At 28.4% G+C, this 25,649-nt stretch overlaps 1 protein-coding gene across 1 annotated transcript; it reads left to right on the forward strand.

Annotated features, from left to right (window-relative positions):
* Window positions 1–2,690: 2,690 nt before the first annotated feature.
* LOC123306182 (circadian clock-controlled protein daywake-like) lies at window positions 2,691–24,999 on the forward strand. Its single transcript, XM_044888082.1, has 5 exons — window positions 2,691–2,863; window positions 18,545–18,785; window positions 23,032–23,165; window positions 23,513–23,665; window positions 24,338–24,999. Exons 1-5 carry the CDS (start codon window positions 2,791–2,793, stop codon window positions 24,490–24,492), a joined length of 756 nt encoding a protein of 251 aa, XP_044744017.1. The 5' UTR covers window positions 2,691–2,790; the 3' UTR covers window positions 24,493–24,999.
* Window positions 25,000–25,649: the final 650 nt, after the last annotated feature.

Below are 25,649 nucleotides of genomic sequence, written 5' to 3' on the forward strand. Positions count from 1 at the left end.
TAAATAATTGTATTGAATATTCTCTGTCAAAGCTCCGATGCACAAGGTTCGACGTTTTTCAAATAATTAAAACATCACTTGACATATCAAGGTACCCCCCATGTGCAAAATGTTTCTGCTTACGAAATTTTCGTTTCAAAAGCACAAAATTTTTGAAAAATTTGTTAACCATTCGAAACAGCTACAATTTTATCGGGTATAATGTTTGCTAATTGAATTCTTCGAAAAAATGTTAAGTAAGATGATATGAGATTTTCTATAGAAATACGGCAATTTGCATTTGCAGCATTTTACAATTACAAAATACAATATATCCATTTGGTTCCAATCCAATACAAAAAGTTAGGAGTCCGAAAAAGTGAAAACATTATCCATTTGATTCAATTTCTTCATGTTTGCTTTCACTGGAAAATTTCAAATCTATCACTATTTTATAGAATGTGCAAGTACATATAACTTATCCAATTTCGACAGGTTTTTCTCCATTTTATAGGTAAATAAATATTAGTTAATTTGAAAATAAGTGAATTAATATATATATATATATAAATAACATGAGTAATTGTAGACCGTGAGCTTATAATGAAATGACATTTCTATGATTCTTATTTATAGAGTTCAATTTTGGTTCTAGAAATGGAATTTTTGGACTTTTGTGTTTTATTTTTCTTATTTCAACGATATTTTTATACCTGTCTTTTATGTCTAAAGAAATTTATTGTGCAATGAGGCAAATAATTGAGACTCGAAAAATTGTATTTCATATTCCAGCTCCTTCCACAGGTGCAAATTTTAGGTCATTTTTTTTTTGACTATTGTATTCTGAATTAATTTATTTTTATAAAAATGTCAACCATAAAAAAATCGTCAATATTGTTATTCATTCTTTATATTACTAATTAATTCGTAGGTAAATAGGACTAAAAGAATAAATGAATTAAATTTTAGTTGCTGATTAAATAATAATAAGTTGCTGAGGAAGTTATCAGGCGAGCAAAGCGAGCCTCTACTAGGTTAAAATGTAACTTTTTGGTGGTAAACTTTACAAAAAAATACAAAAGATTTAGACATGAAATGAAATGTTGTAGTTCCATATTTATGTCTAGATGTGTTATCAATCATTATTTTTATAAAAAATTATATAAATAATAAAAAACAACAGTATTTTTTATTTATTACATGAATGTATTATCTATATATATGCAGAGATAGTGGCACCATCTGTGAGCTACATCTAATACTAATATATAATTGGCTACATTTAATATTAATTTTAATTGAGTGGCCATCTGTAGATTCTTTCAAGTATTTAAAAACGTCATAATGAAAAATACAAAAAACGTGATAACAAAACATAAACAATTAATTTTTGCAGTTCTGCAGTAGAATAACTTAAAAATTTAAGTGATATTAATACAAGTAATGAAAAAATTTTAATTATAGTTATTATAAAATGCCACGACGTCCTACGTTGACGGGTCGTAAAAAGCGTGATCGTAATCAATCATTAATGCGTGAACGACGAAAACAAGATCAAGAAGATTTATATCTTTATCGAGATGATATTAATTTTAAAATGTATGCAGAAAATTTTGAGATTGCTCAAAAGAATTTGAATTTTGAAGTATGTAATGCATATCATCGTCGCGTCGTTGGTTTGATTTACAAATTAATAAAGATGGGTTTTGTTGAATTTGTCATAAATTTAAAATTAAAAATGAATTGAATATTTTCATAGCGGATAATAAATAACATGGATCCTGGTTTACAACCTGATGTTTTAAAGAAATTAACGTTTGTTGAGGAACAATTAAATAAAAAATATTTGTCAATAATTGAAGTATAATTTTATTTTAGAAATATCTATTTTATGTGATACCATTCCCGAGCCATTACAAAGTTATACTTTTGGCTAGTAAATAACTTATGAAACGATCAATTAATTCATTTATTTTCCTAGTCCTATTTCCTACGAATTAATTCATACGAAATTTTTTGGGGAAATTTGTATAAAAACGCAACCATAATAAAATCGTCTTTTCATTCTTCGAATTCTTCATTATTTAATTTTATCAACAGTATTTTTAAGATATGAAAATGTATTTTTTGAAGATTTAAGCTGAAAAAGTCCTCTTAACTTTTTTTTATAATCAAAATTATCTTTATCAATTCGCCGAATGGTAGCTAAAAAAAGTTAGAGAAACATTATACACTTACGGTCTCATAAAATGAGTAATAATAAATAAAATTGAGAGTTCTCCCACCTCATTATTTTATATTAATAAACCAAGCTAAACAAATATAGTTATAATAGGTATAATACACCATATTATATCATCATATATACATATAATATAATGAATATTATGTATTATAAATAATTTTATAAAAATCTGTGCCGGCTATAACTTTTGAGACACTTTCACTCTAAGGTTGTTACTAAAAAAACACATAGTCTTATTGTGCATATAACACTGCAGGCTTACTAGTTAGTTAAGCCCCATCCATCCATACTCATTACCTATATATTATTTTATTATTATTAAACTCTTAAAAATTATTTAATTTCATTTTATAAATTTGTAAAAGAGAAATATTGTAAAATTAATCTGTATGAGAATCTTAACATAGATGGTTTAACTTTTTAAATAGCTTGTATTTAAGCTATTTATTCTTTTACGAAGAGATATTTAAGCTTTATTGATTAAAGTCTCTTCGTTTAAGTTGTTTTTAATTTTATTTTGGGGAAATTGTGATTAAAATTTTTTTTTTGAAAAAGTGAAAATAAAAATGTTGATTTTTTTAAGTTTATTCATTATTTCTACGTTTATCACGCAATTAAATGCTGCAAATTTTGTTACGCGTAAGTATTTATTATTAATTTAATTTTTCTAATTTATCTTACTATAATTTTCGAGTTCAAAATAGACAGGAAAAACTCACGTAAAAATTAAAAAATGAAAAATACGGACAAAAATTTTTTTTACAATTTATACGATAAAAAAGTCATGATTTAATTTTTACAGTTAGAATTTTCGAATTTGGATTTATGCAATAGTTTTAGGACTTTAATAGTGTAGAAATTTAAGGTCTTTAAAGAGGGGTAAATTTTAGTGAACGCAGATTCGAAAAAGCTATGTTAGAAAAATTACAAAATTAAAAAAATGTTCATATTAATTTGAGATCCAAAAAAATGCTTTTCCTTTTTTCTCTTTAATAATATTTCGTATATCGAAAATGAAAAATTGTTAGAACTTTGCTCATAAGTATTCGATCCTTATCAATTCTAAACATGTCGAGTTTATTTACGATTCGCGAAAAATTAATTTTTTGCTATACTATTTTCATTCATAAAAATTTGTCTAAAGTTGTTGTTCGCCTATTAAATCATTTGCACTATTTTTCTGGCCAGCTTATATATCACGATAAAAAGGACCTCTTTCAAAAAATGATCGAAAATTGAGTAATTTTTGTTTATTCTCCTACTCTCAAAGGAGTTTTCTTTTTCCAAATTTTATTACATTATTCGATAAATTGCGTTGCTAATAATTTTAAGAGGGGAATTTTTTTGACATAAGAACGAAAAATCATTTTCTGAACTTTATTTTTTGTCTAAATTATTCTTTTAAAGTTCAGGGCACACTGTTTTTGGGAACTAGATTTTTCGAGTAACCTTTATTTTGAACCATTTGAATCATAGTATGCAATTTTTGAAAATGTATGTATACCAATTTATTACACAGGAAAAAGGATTTCTTGACGCAAGAAATTTTTGCTTGAACCAAGAATATTTTATCTAAAAATAAGAATTTTAAAGTTTGAAGCGAGAAAAATTATATGCAGGGTATTTAAACAAATAATGCAGCTATATTTATTTTCGATATGTCAATTAACATTTCAATTTTCAATATTAATTACAGAATCGAATTACTTTTTTTGCATTAGGTTACTTATTGTTTATTTATTTTAATGAAACATTCACCTCTTCAGTCGAGGTCACGTAATAAACTTTTTAGATATCTACTAAAAAGTAATAGTGTGAAGTATACTTTTACTAACACAGAAATGGATAATTTATAATAAAGAATGCAAACATATCCTCAATAATAATTATTTTTAGATATAGTTTAGTGTGGTGCCATTTTTATATAATCAGTACTTTTCTCTAAATCTCTGTAGTATCCAAATTATTTTATTTATAATAATTATTAGAGTACCAAACTTGAATATATTTATTTCTATAAATGTTGTAAGCATAATAAAATTTAGACAAATAGTCGTTTTCTCAACGCAATATTCATGCGTAAAATTTTATTGGACTTTTAATTTATTTTAAAGTGGTATCCCAAAGTCTTAAACTTACCCTTCTTCTGCACCTAATTTATTCAGGTTCGAATCTATCTTTATTGAAAGTCTTTACCGAGTACTGCTGTCAACCATTTCAAATTAGATTCGCACGATTTTAAAGTTAGAAGAAAGGATGCAATTTTAGCATCTTTTGAAGCTTTATATCTTGATACACGTATTTATGAAAATAAAAATTTCAATATTATCAAATTTAACATCGTGTGGCAAAGTTGCAAGGATTTTAAGATATTTGGAGCACAGATGGGCTGGTATTTGGCAAGATATCTAAAAAATAAAATTGGCATAAAGTCGTTAAATCAGGCAGCACTCGCGCCTAGACTCATGGATATTTAGTATCATACAATACCCTTTTCGCCACATTCTGGCGCACTTATAGATACAGTAAAGTGAATTAATTTCGATACTTTGTGAAAGCTTTGCAAAATAAAATACAGGTGGTAGTTTTAAAACTATAAAACGAGATATAGCAATAGATTAAGAAATAAAAAAAGGCAGATCCTTAGAACTAGTAACGAAATAGAGATATTATACAACGAACCGATTAGAGAATTTGTGGCAAAATTTTTAAATATTTTATTGCATTTCCTCTTTTACCGGAAATTAACACTCTTTGTCTTCCTGGAAATATAAAATTTGATAGTTTTTGCATAATCGAGTTTGACTTTTAATTGGGAAAAAGAGTAATCAATAAATTTAAACCAAATTTTAAAGACCTGCGTTGATCCTTACTAGCAAATGGGATACGATAATTTCTAATTAAACGATCTGATAATTTTTATTTTAGCCCTAACTAATTCATAAAACAAAATAATATTATTTAGGAGCTATAAAACATGGAGAATTAATTTATCTTACTCTATGTCTAAAAAAAAGTGATTTGCTTAAACACATCTATGCCTACGACAAAATGTTATACGGATAAATACGTTGTATTTTGTATCATCTTCTTAAAGCTAATTAAAAAATACATATAAAAATATCTTCAAATTAAAACATCGTAAATTTCCGGACATTAAAATATCGTAAAAGTAAAAACAATTGAAAAGTGAAAGTGATTGATGCGATGATGCGTTTTCGACCTCGAAAATTGATTGTTTACAAAATGGTCATGCAATACAGTTTCTAGAATTACTAAATTTTAATAATACTTATTATTAAAACGAAAACAGAACGTGTTTTCACTTTTGTCAAGGCTATAAAATAATAAAGCTCACTCTTTTCGAATAAACGGTGGCTGAATGATTTAACATTCTTGGATTTTTTTCTAAGAAGTTTCTTGAAGTTTGAAGTTTCTTTCACTATTATTCATCTACATTTATGCATAATGATAAAGGAAATTTTTGACAAAAAATATTCTTTGTGCTTTTAAGATCTTGGAATTTTAACTGATACGCTATAAATTTTACCGGATATTGTAAATATACTGCATATACTGCAAAAATTTTGATTTAATAAAAAAATCTACAACTTTTAATTAAAAAACTGTGCTCACTATCAAAATTACTTCTTGCGTTAATTTTGGAACACCCATTATTTAATTTACTAAAATCATTCAAAAATGAAAAACTATTAGTTTCAAAAAAATGATTTATAAATAGATATTTATCTTGATAAAACTAAGCTAAGGACATACAACATATAGTTCTTGAGATAGAATCAGAAATATACAATTAAAGTTTTTCTATAATTATATTTAATTTATCTAAGAATTTGATTTATAAAAATGGTTAAAACAACTTAATGACGAAACAAAAATGTTTCTAAAAAGTACACACCCATAAATAGAGTCTGAGAAATGTTCAATATATAAAGTGTGATTTGAGATTAAAAAGAGAATATGTGATATTATAGTCTAATTCTTAATTAAAAGCAGTTCAATCGTGAAATGGCTATTCTTCAAATTTGGAATTCTATTCTATTATATATTTTATTAGGAATTGAAATATAATATTACTGAAAGTTTTCTGTACTTAATACAAGAAAATTTTTCACCGTCTGGTTAATGAGATAATAACAATCAAAATGTGTCTTATCTCGAAAACGGTTCTTATCATTTGTTCAAAAAGAACGTATTGAAATTAATTGATTTCGAATTTTTTATGTTCCAAGAATAAGGTTCTTGTCCATTATGATAAAAAGATAAATATACAAACCACTTATAAATTTGCAGGTACAATGTCTTAGATTTGTACACTGTTGTTACAAATAGGGCACAAATATAGGGGCATGTTTAAATGGATTTGGTTATATCGATTGTGCTTACCTTAAGTAGATAAAAACTACAGCAATATATTTAAAAAAATAAATTTATAAAATTTACAAAATTTGTAGCATATAATTATGGTGGAAGCATTGAAAATAAGTTATTTTATAACAAATAGATATGTTAAATGCACTGAATTGCGCTCCCACCATAAATGGATATCCTTACAACACCTATAAAAAGTTAATACCTATAATCTTAAGGTGGTTAAATCTGAATGTTTGAATTTTTGAATGGCTGTAAGTCTACAACTCAGTCAAAAAATTTTAATGTGGTAAAACTCTTTGCTAATTTTCATCCACATACATTTTAGAAAAATGAAAATTTCCAGTTTGCTTTGCTTCATCTTGATACTCTATGTTCTAAATATGTTTTCAAGTGCTGATAGAAATGCAACTCAGTTTCGGATTTTTAAGGATACTTAATTTTTTGGAAAATGGGTCAAATAAATAACTATACCCAAATCATATAAGATTAATTCTATTCTAGTAAAATTCTTGAAAAAGGTGACTACTTTTTCTTCAGCAGTACCTAGTTCATACGATGAAGTGGAACAAAATAAAAATGTCCATACCTTACTTTGATGGATTGATAGCCGTCCCTTAACCATTTTTTTCCATTCAAATGCCATTTTGGATTTTTTAAATCTAATCTTGTAAAATTCGAAGACATTTTTTCCTTAGCCTTTTTTTTACAATTTAAAACTAGCGGAGTTATTAACGCTTAACCAACCATAGCCAAACAAAATGCGTTTTGATTGGCTATCTTTAATCGTTAATAATTCTGCAAATTTTTAGTTGGGAAATAAAACATGTCTTTCAATTTTTCAAGGAATATTAAGAGACTTAGAAGACACAAAATATCATTGATAAAAAGATGATTTATTCTTGATCTTCAAAGGGCTTTTTACTTAAAATTGGTCAATTTCCAAGCCTTGTGCTGGCTCACTAACATTTTATTTATTCGCCCCTTAACATTATCAGAATATTCTAAATAAAATCTTTTCAGAATGATCTTTATTATCTTGCACTAAAGTTTAAGAAAACCGAAATACAAGTCTCAAATAATCAGAAAATTTATTGTAAAACGTGACCTACAAAAGGTGTATGTTTTATCAACAAATATTACATCTGTCTGAAAGAGTTTCATCTGTCCATTTAAATATCAATTTAATCATTATGTAATAATTAATTTCATTACATAGTCGTCGTATCATCAGTATTGTCTTTTTATATTTTTTATAATACAAGTGAAATTAATATATTCATACATAATATAAAAATACAATGCAATATGAAGGAAAAAAAAAAGATTTTTATTTCTATAAATCTTTTTATGTTTTTATAATTTATGTAATAGTTTTAAATCTTTTTATTAACTGCTTGTCTGATAGGAAGGTGGTGTATACTCCCCAGTGGTGTAATGACAGTTTCGAGAGTGCCATGGATCATATAAATTCGAACCTGTCATGTCTCTCTATATTTCCCTATACTTTATAATCATGCCACCGATCATTCCCATTAGATTAGTATTTTCATTCATAGTAGCGTTGAATCCAAATACTTCACGGTGTTTCTTCTTGGCACCTACTTTATCTATTCGCCTCTGTTTCGCTTCAAACCACTCTGACTGAGGAATACAGCGTAGATTTTGCTTGAATACCCATCAACATCTTCGATACTGTCATCTTAGGCGCTATAATTTTATTTTTACCTACCGGTTTAAGCAAAGTAACATTTTTGGGTAGTCAAATGTCGAGGTTTATACAAGGAACATCAAAAATTTCTCAATAAATCCTACACCGACACCCTCTCGAGGCTACAAAAGTATCGGTAGATATTGAAGCTTCCTGTTCTTCAGTCACTAAGCCATTTTCTCAGTTGTCTCTTGGTATGTATATGTCCCAGATGGATTGTCGAATCCACTATTTTACAAAACAGTTCTTTTATGCATAAAAAGTGATGAGCTGAACTTTAGTTAAACAAAAGTTTAGACGTAATTCAGAGTGGCTTGTTTGCAAATGCAATAAGCGTTTAGTGTAATAGACGAAGCAATAACGCAATAAAAACGATTCGATTTCTTCAGGGCGCTTACAAACTTTGTGAGCAAACGTGATGAGGGAGAAATGGAAAACTGGAAAAATAGGAAAATTTGGAAGCTAAATTTGATGAATATGAGTCTAATTTGGTTACTAGTGAATTTTTGGAGCCGCTGAATTCGAATATCACAATGAAAAGGGTGGGCCATATACACCTCGTCTCTTGGAATTTTACCAGAATATGTAGCAGGGCGTCTATACCCTGGGCGTCCCCTTTCGCCCACTTTCTGCACAAGGTACCTCAGGACCCATTTTCGTAGTAATATTCGTGTTCAGCGGCCCCGAATACATTCCATAGACACTTTTCCCAAAATTATGTATTACTTTTTTCGATCTCATACTAATCTAAATCTGTAGATCGGTGCCTATCAACATAAAATTTATTAACACTGTCTTAAATTGTTATCTTGTTTCTTCTATTTTAAAAAGCATGATGAAATGACATTTTGGTCGAAAACAGGGTAATGGCTTCTAAAAGTCATAGCCACCACGATTGATTAAAGATTACTGATCGAACATTTAACAATGCATTTCTAATAATAATCAATACATAATATACAATTGTCATTCGATCATCTTAAAATAAATTACATAATTAATTATTAACAATATATAAATGATTTGTTTAGTGACATAAGTATGACTATGATAATATATCTAAAGATGTTGTTAATATGACTGACATAACATATAAATAAAAAAGTAAAATCGAACTTGACCTATATAAAAATTACCAACAAGTATAGATATTTATTAATATTAATAAATATTAATAATATAAAAGGTGTATGTATTGTGTATTGTATTATAAAAATTATTATGTAATTAAAACATATTTAATATATGTATTATTTACTTGTTTCTATATATTATAGGTACATATATGTAGTAATATTATTGTTAAAAAATATTATTTATATATTTACTAAGAATTTATTAACTTTCTCCAGTATACGTACAGTACAGCTGTTAAAGTACTTAAAGAAGTAATATAATATGGAGTTGTATTTCAAAGTCGTATTGCTATAAAACATCTAGCGAAATTTCTGAATTTCTTGCATAAGTATCGGTTAGGTAAGATAGTTACAGATACCTTACAAGAGCCTATTTTTCACTGGTTGCTCTGGGTAAGTGCCCAACGTCTCGCTATTGACGGAGGTCTCGATCTATCCTCAAAAAAAGCATTCGTGGCTTCATTCCAAGCATTAAGGTGCACGATGAAATGGCTAAATAATTGCTTTGCAATACGATTTTCGAAGTTTCCAGCCTCAAACTTATAAAGTATTATTTTTCTTTTATTGGTTTTATATAATATAGGTTCAGTAATATAGGTATAATAAGGTTCAGTTGAACATTGAGAGAAATTTGATTTTCCCACTATCGAATTACGTAAAATGTAATTATCTCACTAATTAAGTCGAAAAACTTATCCGGAGTATAGTAAATGCTAATATTTTGTATTTCGGGACAGAAAACTGCGATGTATGTCAGTAATGACTTGATCATAGGCATAGAAAATGGAGTGCGTACTCAAAATAGCTGCCAAGTAAAGTTTTACAGAAAAAGGGCCCCGTGATCTTTATGTGTCTAGGACTTCCAAAAGGTTAAAGACGGCCCTGGCCCTCAGCTACAGATTTGAATGTTGATGTAATGATATAATGAAAAGCAATTTTCTAATACCTAAAGATATCCACTTTAATAATACATTCGATTGGCAGAACACTACTAAACTTCTTCTAAAATGCAGAAAATTGCACTATTTCACTAGAAAGTCAGTATTATTTCAAGTCTTTTCGTTATATTAACCACACGGAAACTGCGAAAATTTCTTCTCATTCTAGTTAAAAACTGATACATTTTTCAACTTCCTTCGAGATAGAAGCATCTCGATGTGTCGTCATCTTCCGGTTTATTTACGGTCACAGAGGTCGTTTCGGTTTTAAGGAGTTCGAATTATCTTAAAATTAGTGATATACATATATACATCTTTTTATCAAGACAATGTTGATCGGAGCAGAATGTTCATTAGAATATTCGGAAAATTTTACACGTGTAATTGAACAATAAAAACAAAATCTTTCTTGAATATACATAATAGTATAGAAAATTTATTGGCAGCCATTAAAGATACACATCAATTAACCAGTGATTAATGTCAATTAATTATTTTATTTTATTATATTTATGTTTATTACTGTTTTTGTACAAACATTACTTGAATTTTTAAATGCTCATTAAATTTCAAGTGCATAAATTTTAAAAATACAATAACTTACACTTACTACAACCTTGGAATTTATATAAAAATTAAAATCTTCCGTATATTATTATATAAAAAGTCAACCCTAGTAGCTCAGCTGCAGGTTAAGGTGTAGCCAATACCGTTCGCGGAAGGTGTAGCCAATACCGTTCGCGGTATGTCTAGAGTATAGCGGGTTCGATTCGCGCTGTCACAACCAAAATTAATTTAATTAATTGTTGTGATGGACTGATGTAGTGCATGGTATATGCATGAAGGAGATGCACTAAGCCTCTGAAAATAATTGAGGAGCTTGATAAATGAAATTATCAGCGGAAAAAGTGGTAAAACATATATGGTATCATAATGGGCATGTATGAGGTTGCTCATACGTTTTAATACTGAAATGTGGAAAAGAAATAACAACGACTATTTGACGTCTTTATATCCACTTTTTAAGGGCAATTGGTTGTTTGTGTAACCAAAGTAATTTGTACGAGATGGTAACCATGGATCTCATGGATCTTGTGTATCCTTCTTGGACAGCCATTAAAACCTAAACTATAATATAAACACAAACAATTAAGATTATGTTTTAGCGAAGTCGTGTATAAATATAAGCGTCTTCAACTCTCTTTTAATCAGTTTTGACTGTATATTCAAAAACCCGCATATCTTGGTTTTTATATCCTCTACAACCTTGCATTCCTTGTGCATCTCTCATATTCCTTGTATTTCAAAATGACACATATTCTGTTTTTAGGAGTCATCCAACTATTTTGTTTTGTGTAACACACAAAAGATATCACTAAATACTATTTATTAGCAGAATATAATTAATATATATTTCGTAAATTTATTAATTATATTGGAAAGTGTTAAATTATTAATTTAAAAATAAAGAAGAAGAAACCTTTTTGTTATTAATTATATTTACTGACACCATACTATTTTATAAAGAAGGTTATTAGTATAACAATATATAATCAATATATTATTAATTAATCATTAGTGTACTTAGTATTATATTATGTAATACACCGGAATTTAATTAAGTAATATAATTATTATTTATATATTACATATAAATATTTTTAATATAAATATATGATCAAACTACAATTTAACTAAAGAGGAAAAAGACATTAAAAAAATAACTTATAAACTTGGAAACTCATGTAATAATTAAATAACAAATTTTAAATTTTCTATTTAAATTTGGTTTCCTCATTTCTCCTAAGAGTCTCTTTTCTATGATTCTATTGAATTATATAAAGTTGAGTCTCGGTAAGTCTCATCATCTGTCATTTAAATATAGCGAATTATCCCACATTTTTGTGCAAGCTATCGCAAGATTTTTTATTTCTAAAGATAATTCCAAAACTGAACAGGAAGGAAATAGGTATACAGGGTGTCCCGTGACTCGATGGACATAGTTTAAGTGCATACTCTTTGGACAACTTAAAGTCGAAAGTACCTTATACTTTTACCCAAAACCCAATAGTTAAGGAGTTATTACTCAGTATATGAAATATTTCGTCATGAAAAACTTTTATTTGTCTCTGACGTTTCTTTCCGATTCTTTACTGCTCCGATTCTCAGTTTTGATGCACGATAGCCCTTAATTATCGAAAATGGTGGAAGCGCCTGGAAGCCAAGGAAGTTTTACTACATAAAATATAGATATTTAATCATAAAGTACTGCATCATTTTAAGTTATTCCAAACGGGATATCGATGGGTGAATAGAAAAATATGGTGAGAACCATTTCTTAACACATGGGTTTTGTATAAGAAGCTCTAAAATTTTTCCAAATATATTAGAGAATTAGTATAAGTTGTAGCTTTGAGTAGTGAAAATCTGGCAATAAGAATTTTCTTGGAGTTTTGGAGGTCTTCTATAAGCAAAAACGTAACTGCTATTACACTATTGCTTACTCAGCTTTACACACTGAACGACTGGGCAAAACGATGCCCCATATTCCCTGGCCTTTCTTTGATGTGATCCTTTGTTTGATGACTTAAAAGCTGTTGACGTCAAAGCACTCCTTCTATTCTTAAACAGATCCAAATGGGTCAAGTAGAGGACTTCACAACCGACCCTATGGTCAAAGTATGTCTACCCTAGGACAGCCACTCTAATGTAACCTAATCTAGTTTTTTGGGCCTTTGTGAAATTTCTTGAATTTTCGAAAGCATCAAAATCCTGAAAGCTCAAAAATTTTATTATTACTCAAAACCTAAAATAAATCTTCTTTCTCTTTCAATTTAAAATCACTGATACCTACTATTGATAAAAGAGTGAAATTATAGATAACAAGTGAAAACAAACAATTGACTGAGTTAATTGTTGAAATACCATGCATAGTCAGTGTTGATTTCTTTATCACATTACACATACAAACATGTGACACATACATAACTGATATAGTAGTATAGTATAAGTATAGTACATATTATAAAATTTTCGCCTAATTGGCGCCCTCACGGGTAAACAATGATGTTTACGAAAAAATGTTTCAAACAAAAGTTGTTTAATTTAAGTTGATAAGGAACATTTTTTACATTTAAACTTTTGTTCTATCTCTAACGGTTTACAAGATGGGTCCTACGGACCCAAGACCCAATTGACCTATGACGCTCATTTACAAACTTGACCTCACTTTTTACGTCCTGAGTACGCTGTAAAAATTTCAGCTCAATATCTTTTTTCGTTTTTGAGTTATCGTGTCCACAGACGGACGGACGGACGGACAACCGGAAATGGACTAATTAGGTGATTAAGTGAACACCTATGACAAAATTTTTTTCCTAGCATCATTATTTTTAAGCGTGACAAACTTGGGACTAAACTTAATATACTATGTATATTTCATATATACATAGTATAAAAATCAAAAATCATTTTCCATTCAACATTGCCATTAAAATTTTTCACCGTACAATGTTTCAATAATTACATATTTAATTAAATAAATTGGAGAAAGCAATTTATTTTTTTATTTCGTAGTATATCTAGTAAAAAAAAATAGAGAATAATATAATAATAATTATATAATAAGAAATTTTAATAGAGATTTTGTATTTAGAGATTTATAAATATTTAAAATATTATTTTAAATTGGTCAAGTTCACATATTATTAAATAAAGAAATGTAATAGCTATCTGTATAATAGTAATATTTCCATATTATTATTATAATATATTTAAAAGTATTACACAATTTTTGTTAAAAAAAAAAACATATCAAAAAACAATTTTTACCTATAATTTCATTTCCTATTTTAATATAATTATATTACAAGTCTTTGGTATACAGGGTGATTCGTATTTTTAAAAAAAATCAAGACAAGGTTCTATAACTTTCCATTAATAGCGCTCAAGTTTAAACTTAGCAAACTTTAAACAAGTGAAAACAAACAATTGACTGAGTTAATTGTTGAAATACCATGCATAGTCAGTGTTGATTTCTTTATCACATTACACATACAAACATGTGACACATACATAACTGTTAATCAAGTATAGTACATATTATAAAATTTCCGCCTAATTGGCGCCCTCACGGGTAAACAGTGATGTTTACGAAAAAATGTTTCAAACAAAAGTTGTTTAATTTTTGATAAGGAACATTTTTTACATTTAAACTTTTGTTCTATCTCTAACGGTTTACAAGATGGGTCCTACGGACCCAAGACCCAATTGACCTATGATGCTCATTTACGAACATGACCTCACTTTTTACGTCCTGAGTACGCTGTAAAAATTTCAGCTCGATATCTTTTTTCGTTTTTGAGTTATCGTGTCCACAGACGGACGGACGGACGGACGGACAACCGGAAATGGACTAATTAGGTGATTTTATGAACACCTATGACAAAATTTTTTTCCTAGCATCATTATTTTTAAGCGTTACAAACTGGGACTAAACTTAATATACTATGTATATTTCATATATGCATGGTATAATAACACAAGTTGTGTAGGACATATCATCAAAATCATTTTTTAACCCCCGAATCAAAAAAGGGGTGTTATAAGATTCACCGCTTTGTGTGTGTGTCTGTCTGCCTGTTTGTCTGTCTGTGGCATGGTAGCTCCTAAACGAATGGTAGCTCCTAAACGGATCGTAGCTCCTAAACTATTTTGATTTTTTTGTTTCGTTTGAAAGGTAATTTATTGGAGAGTGTTCTTAACTATGTTTCAAGTGCGAGTTTAGGGTTCCGTACCCGGAACAACTAAAAAATAGGATATGATTCTCAAAATCGGTAAATAATGGTATAAATCGAAAAATTTTACTCTTAATTTTCGTCTAATTTTCCCAAGTTCTAACAGAATCTATCCTCAAATTTTTGAAATGTAAGTCTCAAATATTTTCATACACTCATTTTTTTTGGGAACGTCCTTAATTCTTTAAACAACCACTATTACCTTTTTATATTGAAAGAGCGATGGCGAACCTCGCTAAGCTTCAAGAGATCCATTTTTTTGGATAAGTTGGCCGAATTTAATCAGATATGCAAAACTTAAAAATATATTAGAAACTACTGCGCAAATTTAGTATAATTTTTTGCTTGATCTATTAAAATCCGATTAATTTTTCCTGTGGTAGTCAAATTTCAATTATTTATTTATTTTAATAACTTCACCAAGTACAAAAAATCAATTTTTTTCAAAATGACTAAATTTGATCCAATACGTAAAGAAATTTTTGCTAAAGTGAACAAATGGAGATTGCTTCGTATTTCGTGTACTCAGATCCTCCCAAGTTTATTCTTATAGTATATTGACCCACTTATGCATTTTGCGTGGTTTTAGTGGTTTTCAGTGACAGCAGTTATTTTAACAAATAAGAAAATTGATCTTTTTCGTTAAAGAAACAAAACGATTTTGCCAAAAAGATATGAATGCATAATAATGATAAAAGTTTCAATTTCAATAAAAAGTATTTCGTTGATAGCTCGGTATGTTCGGTATGTTCGGTATGTAGGTATTATGGTACAATGAAAACCATTTACATAACAGCTAAATCAATTAGATTAAAACAAGTTTCAAAATCTCTTTCCAGTACTATAAATTTATTATAAATTATGCCGACAAAATATGTGTTATAATATTATATTACTAGGGTTGCCCAATAAATAAAAAATTGTGAAGTGAAATTTATGTTTTGTAACCTACACTACAATTTGTACATACGTTTTCTTAATGTAGATTTTGAAAATGATATACTGTGATAAATGGATTATAAAGCCCCTTGAAATACCCATTTTCAGGCAAGGATTAGAAATTTAGCCTTAACCTTAGTTAATTACCGCCTGTCCTTTTTATCGAAGCTCTCAGCAAAAACTTCAAATATTAACGGATAAAACAAATTTTTTAAGTTTCCACCAAAACTTTCCACCCTTTCCCTCCAATTCTTGCCACTCTTGGCTCATGTCTACAATTCCTTTAGGGTAAATCCGGGCGTGGCAAATTGAATTTGAATAAATAAATCCAACAACTTTCTGCTATTGTGAATTTTTATACCATGTATATATGAAATATACATAGTATATTAAGTTTAGTCCCAAGTTTGTAACGCTTAAAAATAATGATGCTAGGAAAAAAATTGTGTCATAGGTGTTCATAAAATCACCTAATTAGTCCATTTCCGGTTGTCCATCCGTCCGTCCGTCTGTGGACACGATAACTCAAAAACGAAAAAAGATATCGAGCTGAAATTTTTACAGCGTACTCAGGACGTAAAAAGTGAGGTCAAGTTCGTAAATGAGCATCATAGGTCAATTGGGAAAAGTAGAAAGTAGATGATTAGAAACTCAGAAAGTTAATACGAGAGGGCAGCATAGTGAAATTTCAATTTTGGTGGGAACGTTTGAACAGAATAAAATTATCGCAAAATTATGTTGCATACGTTGGATTATCGTACAATTTTGTCACATAACGACACCTCTATGTTTGATCGTACGAAGTGTTAAATTATGTGATGTGTACGATAATTATGTGGTTTATGTGATTAGGTTTTAGACAAGTGAACTAGAAGACAAACTATTAATAATAGTTTGTCTTCTAGATCACTTGTAGATAATAGTCTATTATCTTAATGTAAAGCTTACTAATCGTAGTACTTATTCAGTATATGTCAACAAACTACTAGCGAGAGGTCCAATATAAAATTATTTTCTTTATTAAATGAAAACAGTCTAAATAAAATTTGATTTAATTAGAGACGTGTATATCTTTCAATATCAACGATTATACATAACTTACCATGACGTATATGACCGTTTAACTATATTATAGGAGTCGAGAGGCGAAAATCAGCTTGCCCCCCTCTGGTCAGTAAATAAAGTAAAATTTAATTTTTATGATTCTTTTTATATCTTGTATATATGTAATATATATCCAAGTATTCTAAGTTTAGTCCCAAGTTGGTAACGCTAATCCAGTTGTTTTAATTTAGTCCATTTCCGGCTGTCCGTTCGTCTGTGAACACGTTTACTCAAAAACAAAAAAAAAGATATCAAGTTGAAATTTTTACAGCGTGCTCAGGACGTAAAAAGTGAGGTCGAGTGCATAAATAAGCAACTTAGGTCAATTGGGTCTTGTTTCTATAGAACCCATCTTGTATACCGTTAAAGATAGAACAAAAGTTTAAATGTAAAAAATGTTTCTTATAAAAAATAAACAACTTTTGTTTGAAACATTTTTTCGTAAACATCACTGTTTACCCGTGAGAGCGCACATTATGCGTAAATTGTATACTAAGTATTATATGGGTATATCAGTTATATGTGTGAGACATATATGTATGTGTAATGTGACAGAGTAATCAATATTGTCTATACATGGTATTTCAACAATTAACTCAGTTAATTGTTTGTTTTCACTTGTTTTTAAAGGATTTAATAACGAACTACATCTGCTCTTTCTGAAGAAGATAAAGAGGTTGTTTTTAGAATAAGTACAGTTGAAGAAAATAAATTCTACTTCATTTCAATTTATTAACAATTACAAAGATATTTACGATTTAAATGCTTGAAGTTTGTTAATCATTTTTGAACTACAGGGGAGTAAGTTGATGACAGCTTTAGGATTAAACCAAAATATGAGAAAGACGTTATTATTTGGGAAACCCTAGTTTTTTAGTACCTACATATATTGACTACTTTATAATCAGAAAGTGAAAGTATTGTTTAATTCATAGTTATTAAGTATTTGTATACTTTTATTAAAATCATCATCTTTTATTATATCTTTGTATGTATGTATTTGGGGACAGTAGCCAGGCGGCGAACCCGCTGAACGTTTGGGCTAACTAGTGAATCACAGCCATATTGTAGGGACTGTCACAGCGAGAAAGAAGAAGAAAAAGAAACTATGTCTCATCTTCCCTGTAACTTTTTTGCTCTTGTTATGAGAAGATTGGCTCGCTTGAGTCAGCCTTTCTTTCTCCAATCTAAGGGCCGTTGGCATCAAAGCACTCTTACTGTTTTTAAACAGTTACAAATGGTTGATTGATGTTATTTAGAATATTATCTTTAATTATTAATTTATTGTATTTATTTTGTTTCAGCCGAATACGTCATACCATGTAACAAATCGGATCCAGATATTAATGCATGTATATTAGGTTCATTTAATCATTTGCGGCCATATTTAATACGTGGAATACCTGATATACAAGTACCAAGTATTGAACCAATGATCATACCACGCTTAGTTATGGAGAATAATGCTGGAGCTGTTCGTGTGAAAGCATTATTTGTAAATAATACAATTTTTGGATCCAGTAATTATACAATACAAAGTTTAAAGTAAGTAAAAATATTTTCTAAATATATATAAGCAAAATACCACTCACTGACTGGCTAATTCATCTACGTCAATCTTCGGCGGGAAAGCGTCCTTTTCTAGATACTGGATGTTGAATTTTTGGAAAAATGGAATATTTTTGTGAATATAGCATAAACACCCGCTTAGAAAAATTGGAAACTGAACAGTATGGTCTTAGGATTCTTCTAAAGTTTATGGTGATAAATTACGCAAACCAGCGATAGAGATAAGCCCCATACAATGTTGTACAATGTCCCATGCTTGTAGCAATTGTGCCAGATTTCCAATTTTTCTAAGCAGGCGTAATTTGTCAACAGTCACAGTAATATCCTTTTTTTCTAAAATTTCTACTCGATGTATCTACAAAAACAAAAGGTCGTTTTCCTGGCTATAAATATTGGAAATTATCATTATTTTAACGTTTTATACCATTTGATGAAGTTCTGCTAGGACCACGCTGTACATATCACACAAAATAATATAAAATAAAATTTAAAAGAAAAAAAAAAGTTAAATTAAATTAAAAGGAATGATATATCATATATAACTTGTAATTTAAGATTAAAGTTCGGACATTCTCAGTGAAAAACCCTTTTCAGACATTAAAAATTGTAAAGAGTTTCAATAGTACCTAGCCCTTGGCTCTAATAATATCGAGGGACCCTATATAACACCGAAACTCATCATTTTCCACATAGATTCCTAAAGCGGAAAATTTTTGAATTCACTTATATTATTTTTGCTAATTTAAATTAATTATTCTACTTTATCCCTTGGACGGACCTAGTAAAGGTTTAATTTATTTCTGACTTAAATTCAAAAAGTTTTATTTTATTTATTATTCTTTATATGAATGGTATATAGTATACCTTTTTAAGTTCAAGGTTAATGATACCATTTTAAATTCAATACACTTAAGTGAAATTGTCATTTTACTTTCTTTACTTTCACTTTCATTATCAATGTCAGTGTATTATAATAACAAATAAAATGCATATAAAAATATTTCACATAAAATATTTTTAATACCTACATTTTATTAGGTTGCAATTTTTATTCCGTTTATAAAAATTTTAATTCTTCTCTATTTAATTCTCATTTTACAACTATACAACCAAAAAAAAGCGTGTTGTTTAGTCAACACAGTCAGTGGAAGATGTTTGCGCTACTCCTGCATAGTTAATTTTCTTTCTTTTGACCGTCGTGATTTATTAGAATTACTAATTACATCGACATAAATTTTTAGGTCACTGCCCAATAGATACTTTTAATTTTAATGCTTATAATATTATTTAATTATTATTATAAATATTTCTTCACGGCAATTCAATTATTTCAAACCTCCATTAAAATTAAAGGTTTTTTTTACTGATTTGAAATAAAATATACTTACAGGGTGTCTCAAAAAAGATAATACCTTATTTGGATTGAGAGATTGTAAAAATCGAGACTCCATGGTTTACTCGCGAATATTGCGCTTATACTACACTTTAGATTAGTGAAAATACAAAGTGGAAAATGAAAATCGGGGAAGGGATTTTTTGGTTGAGTATCCATAAACTATATGGCTCAATTCCAACTTCTTTGGGACTTACCCACCCTCCATGTAGCCTACCATAGCCTTTACTATGATTCCCCCTCGCATAGAAGGTAGTTTTTTTTATTATGAAGTCAAGAAGAAATTTTGTATTTTCTGTTCGTAAAATATAAAAGTATACAATATTTGAAATTAAATATCCATATACCGCAACTAAAGCGGCAAATTATTGTCATTGTGTAAAAAAAAAGTATCAAGAAAATTACGTAGCTTGACTTCATTGTCAACCCCTTCTCCCCTTTGAACTAATCTCCTTCCTCTCTTCACCGATCCACGTGGTTTATGGATGCTCCCAAATATAGCATCTATCCCTAATAATAAGTCTGAGTCTTTTACTCAAATAAGTGCTCCATTCCATTCTTTTAAGTGAACATTAAAGGTTAGTACAACGTGAACCGTTGAAATTCTTCTAAAGCGCACATAATTTGCATTTCACCAGTTTATCTAAACGCCCTGTACACGTAAATGTATGTTTAAAAATCGTGAAGTACATTTGCACAATAAAAATATCTTTTTTTTTAAATAAAAATATTATTTATTGAGAATTTTTTTCCAAAAGAATTATTATACAAGTCATTATTATATAATTAAAAACGGTTGCAAAATAACAGAACTATTTAAGTATTATGACTATAATTCGCAGCAATAATCAATTGCATAGGTTTGTGTTTATAGGCGTATTGATAATTAACATCGTACGTATAGAAAAATAAAAGAAACATAAAATATTATACTACAAAAAAATATTTTCTTTTACAGTATTGAAAGGTTGTTAGAATAATTGATACTATAGTCGATTCATAAAATTCTTCTAAATTTACCTAAAGTAAATTCCATCAACATTTATTATTTGAAAGTAATCCGGCTGTTGTATAGTCAACTGTGTAGTCAACTAGGCAATTTGTACGACGTAAATATAACAAAATGCTCTAAAAATATCGTAAACTAGGCAATTTGTATGACATAAATGTATTAAAATGGTCTAAAACTATCGTAAAGCGTCAAAAACCAATGTTTTTTTATGTTTAATGATAAAGACTTTTTTGAAGCTCATTCACCGATTAATTTTTGTACAATTAACATTATTGTGAGTTCTTCGCCATAAGGTACTGTGTTAAAAATAACAATTTTAAAATGAAATAATTCAAAATTTTTGTGATCAAAGGAACTTTGTACTATTATTTACCGCAAAAAAATGAACATTCACCGTACTTACTCAAACAGCCGAGCTACTTTAATTTAAAATTAATAAAAAAAGAAGCCTTTAGGCTTGACAGAATCTTTTATTAGCTATTTTCTTGTAACAGCACATACAGAGAGGCGTTCTACCTAAAAGGGACGAGTTGTTCTCAAAAAGAACACAGAAAACCTTTAGATTACGGTACTCCTCTTGGTACCTATTACGAATATTATTAATAAAAAATTATTATTTAAAATAAAAATGTTTTTTCACTTGAATAAATAAGTAACATTGTAATATTGATAAGTTATTATTTTACGATACTTAATATATTATTATTTAGAAATGTCTTAATTTTAATAAAAGAAAACTTGTTTCTGGAAAGAAAATATATATTATTTTTGAATTTCACTTTATGTTCTGCTGAATTTTATGACTCTGGTACTAATAATTAATTGTTAGTTTTATAACGAACATAGGAGTCAGATTATTGACCTAATAGATATAGTACGGCAAATGGCAGTAAAAATTCTCTTTTCTTGATTTTGCCATCCAATATAAAAGTGGTATAAAGTGCACTTATAAGTCATAGCCAGGCGTCCTATATTTCACGGTGGCCGCTTTTTGCTCTAATATATCTTTTCCATGTCCAATTCTTCAGAAAAATGGAAAGTTTGAATCTCGAAACATGCAAAAATACTCTTAGCTCACATTTTGAAAGTATAGCGGAGAGAGAAAAAGGAATTGTTTTTAGTCAACTTTAAAATTTCGAAGAAAAAATATGTATTCCCTGAGTTTATAAAGGTTAATAAAAAATTAAATAAAAACACTTTTTTAAGATGAAGCTTTTATTAGTAGTAGTCAATTTATAATTTTGTAGTAGTCAATCATTCATGACTATTCGTAAAAGCTTGAGAAGTTCCGAATCATTGTTGATATTTTATATTGAGCTACTCAAGCTTTTACGAATAGTCACATATGAGTGATTCCTACAAAATTATTTTCTACTTTTAGGTCCAATAAAAGCTTATCCTTTAAAAAGTATGTTATATTTAAAAACCAAAAAAACATGTATGTCAAATACGGTGGAAGTGATGGGAAAACCATGTCATTACCATAAAAATGCATTGTCATTCAAACTAAACGTGTATACAAAATTTCAGCTCAATCGGATGAAGACATCTGCTTCAAAATTGAGTTGCAAGATTTGACCCGAACATAGTACATTGCAAGTTAAATACACACATACATTGCAAGTTAAATACAAACTTGTAAAAATACTTGCCTGACATTAGTTAATAAGTTAAACTCGATTAAGGCTTTCTGATACCCGAAATGTTCTTAAAAAGATATTTCACGTGTCTATATATTCGGCGAAAATATGACTAAAAAGAATAAAACAAGCTTAATTATATCCACAATGTCAAAATAAAATATGTTTTTGTTTCAGCGCTGATATTGATACTTGGAGAATAAATATAATATTATCGTTGCCACGAATTGAAGTTAAAGGCAAATATGAAGTAATTGGTCAAATTCTCTTATTCCCTGTACGGTCTAAAGGTGACTTTTGGGCAGCATTTGGTATGTATAATATATATTTACAAATAATTTCGCCCAGGTTACAATTTTGATTGAAATAGTTTTTTTCAATCAAAGCTAGTTTTCATTGCTTATTTTTATGAGCCCCAGAATATCTGATCAACCCAAGGACTCAAGTCTTTCCTGAAATTATCGGGAATGTCATAGAAAATGTAAATCGCTGATTCCACCAACTTTTTAATCAATTAAAATTGATAAAACAAATTTTCAAATTTATTTTATGAATGTTTAAAATTTCTATAATGATACAAATTTTTGGGTAAATCAGGCCAGGATTTCTATTCTGATTTGATCTTTATATGTATTTCAATAATTTTAATTTATCGTAGGTGATGTCAGCGCCAAAGTGGAACTATTTGGAAAAATTGTAAAGAATAAAGAAAATGTACGGTTTATGAAAATTGATAATTTACTCGTTGATTTTAAATTACAAAAATCGAAATTTAAAATTCGAGATCAAGTTAACCACGCAAACGTTATTGGTAAGTTCAATAAATATTATCTGAAAATAGTTTAATCAATTTCAAAAACTTTCGCAAAAGAACTCAAACCTGGGCACAGTGTTTCATACAAAGAAGATTTATCTTTCCTTATAATTAAAGGGATAAATATCTGAAAGAAAAGTCTACAAAAACTTTTTTATCATCAAATTTCATTAAATTTTGATAAGTACATATTTTTCAAGACATTGCAAAAAGGATTGAATTTGATAGATTTACTGATGTTATTTTAACTTTAATATTATGGTAAATGGGACTTGCAACCCCGCACAAGAATACCCCCGCACTAGGTAAAACGTAAAACAAGAAGTGGATTCGTTTTGAGTAATTCCAATTTAGACTACCAGATAGCAATACTTTTACTTACATATTTGAATATTCAAATTCAAATCAGATAAACCCCGCCAACTGGCGATAATAATACGTACTAAATAAAACAGACGTTAAAAGACGATTATTTCTTATTTTTTTTCTTATTTTAACAGTTCTTAGTAATTAAATCATTATATAAACCCGATTATTGATGATGTTAGATACTATCTAATCTTAAATAATTAATTTGCAGATTCAAGTTTTGAATTTCTGTTATAAAAAAATTTAGAGTGTACTGTAAAATTGCAATGTACTAATTTAATTAATATCTATCTATTTTAGGTCAAGCAATGAACCAATTTCTAAATCAAAATGCCAATGAAATTATCCAAGAAATGAAACCAGCAGCGTCTGCAAGTATATCCAGATATTTTAAAGCATTCTTAAACAGTGCATTCTTAAAAATTCCATTAGAAGTTTGGTTACATGGTGCCTAAATTATTCCCTTTATTTTTTATGTCCAGTATTAAACCAAAGTACAATATTATTTTGAAAAGACAAAAAAAAATATATTTTTTTGAAAATAAAGACACATAAAAAATGGGTATGTAATTGCGTGTACCATAAATCACGCGAAAAACAAAGTGGAAAAATATACCACTTCGCTCTAAAATTAACGCTACTCTTCATTAATAATAATAATTATAATTTCATCTCATAGTTATTACACGACGTACATAGGCAAATTTATTGATCGTTTTCAAAGTTTTATCATTAATGTAATAATATTGCCTATATTTTTAATAAATGGGGATTATTTTTTATAGTATGAAGATAGTGCTAACTCTGTTGCTAAGATCTAAGTATTAAGTAACCTAACCTAAAAATTAATTCAATTGCTTATTATTCGAATACCATACCTATTTGTTTATGTGTCTTGATAAAAATCATTCACGAAAAAAGTTAATAAACAAAAAAGAATTACGCCCAAAAATAATGTTCGATTTTGTACCAATTCAGCGAAAAAGTAGAAATTTCTCGTACGTTGCATTGAATTTTGTACTATATTAAATATGTTATTTATAAGATTTTTGTACTGATTAATTATTGGCAGAATTAACACTTTTTTTTTTATAAAAAACTTATATGATTTAGTTTTTATTGAATTTAGAACCTAGAAGTCCAAGATTTTGATTTAACTAAACGAATAAACCGATTTAGAGCCGGTTCAGTTTGGAGAAAGCAGAACACTTTTTTTACTATGACCCTTATTTAAGATAATCATCCTTACCTGTATCCTCCACACTCTAACTAAACGCATCTAGGAAGGGGTAATTGGGGGCAATAAATAGTCCCTTCCAGAAAATTAGAAAGCAAAATATTTTGGAGAAAAATGAAAGGACATGAAATAAAATGATGAATATAATGAAAATATTTGTACTTAATTTATTTAGTTCGTACACAATTTTAGTAACGTAAAAAATTATTCCTCCATGATCAAAATAACAATTTTTTTTTCATTATTTTTATAATTTTAGTTAAAAGTAGTCCTTATCAATAATTGTATTTACAAAAAAACAAAATTTTCATCGGATGTAAGTTAAACATGTGGAGAAAATTTAAAATTATGTCTCTTGGGTTCTATTTGAATCGA

This window comes from Chrysoperla carnea, chromosome 1 (assembly GCF_905475395.1).
Source record: "Chrysoperla carnea chromosome 1, inChrCarn1.1, whole genome shotgun sequence".
Taxonomy (NCBI): domain Eukaryota; kingdom Metazoa; phylum Arthropoda; class Insecta; order Neuroptera; family Chrysopidae; genus Chrysoperla; species Chrysoperla carnea.

Excerpts from the sequence above, each read along its gene's own strand:
- LOC123306182 (XM_044888082.1), top strand. The coding sequence starts at position 2,791 with ATGTTGATTTTTTTAAGTTTATTCATTATTTCTACGTTTATCACGCAA. Across the intron at positions 18,786-23,031 it reads TATACAATACAAAGTTTAAA|CGCTGATATTGATACTTGGA; the intron begins GTAAGTAAAAAT and ends TTTTTGTTTCAG. Across the intron at positions 23,166-23,512 it reads TGACTTTTGGGCAGCATTTG|GTGATGTCAGCGCCAAAGTG; the intron begins GTATGTATAATA and ends AATTTATCGTAG.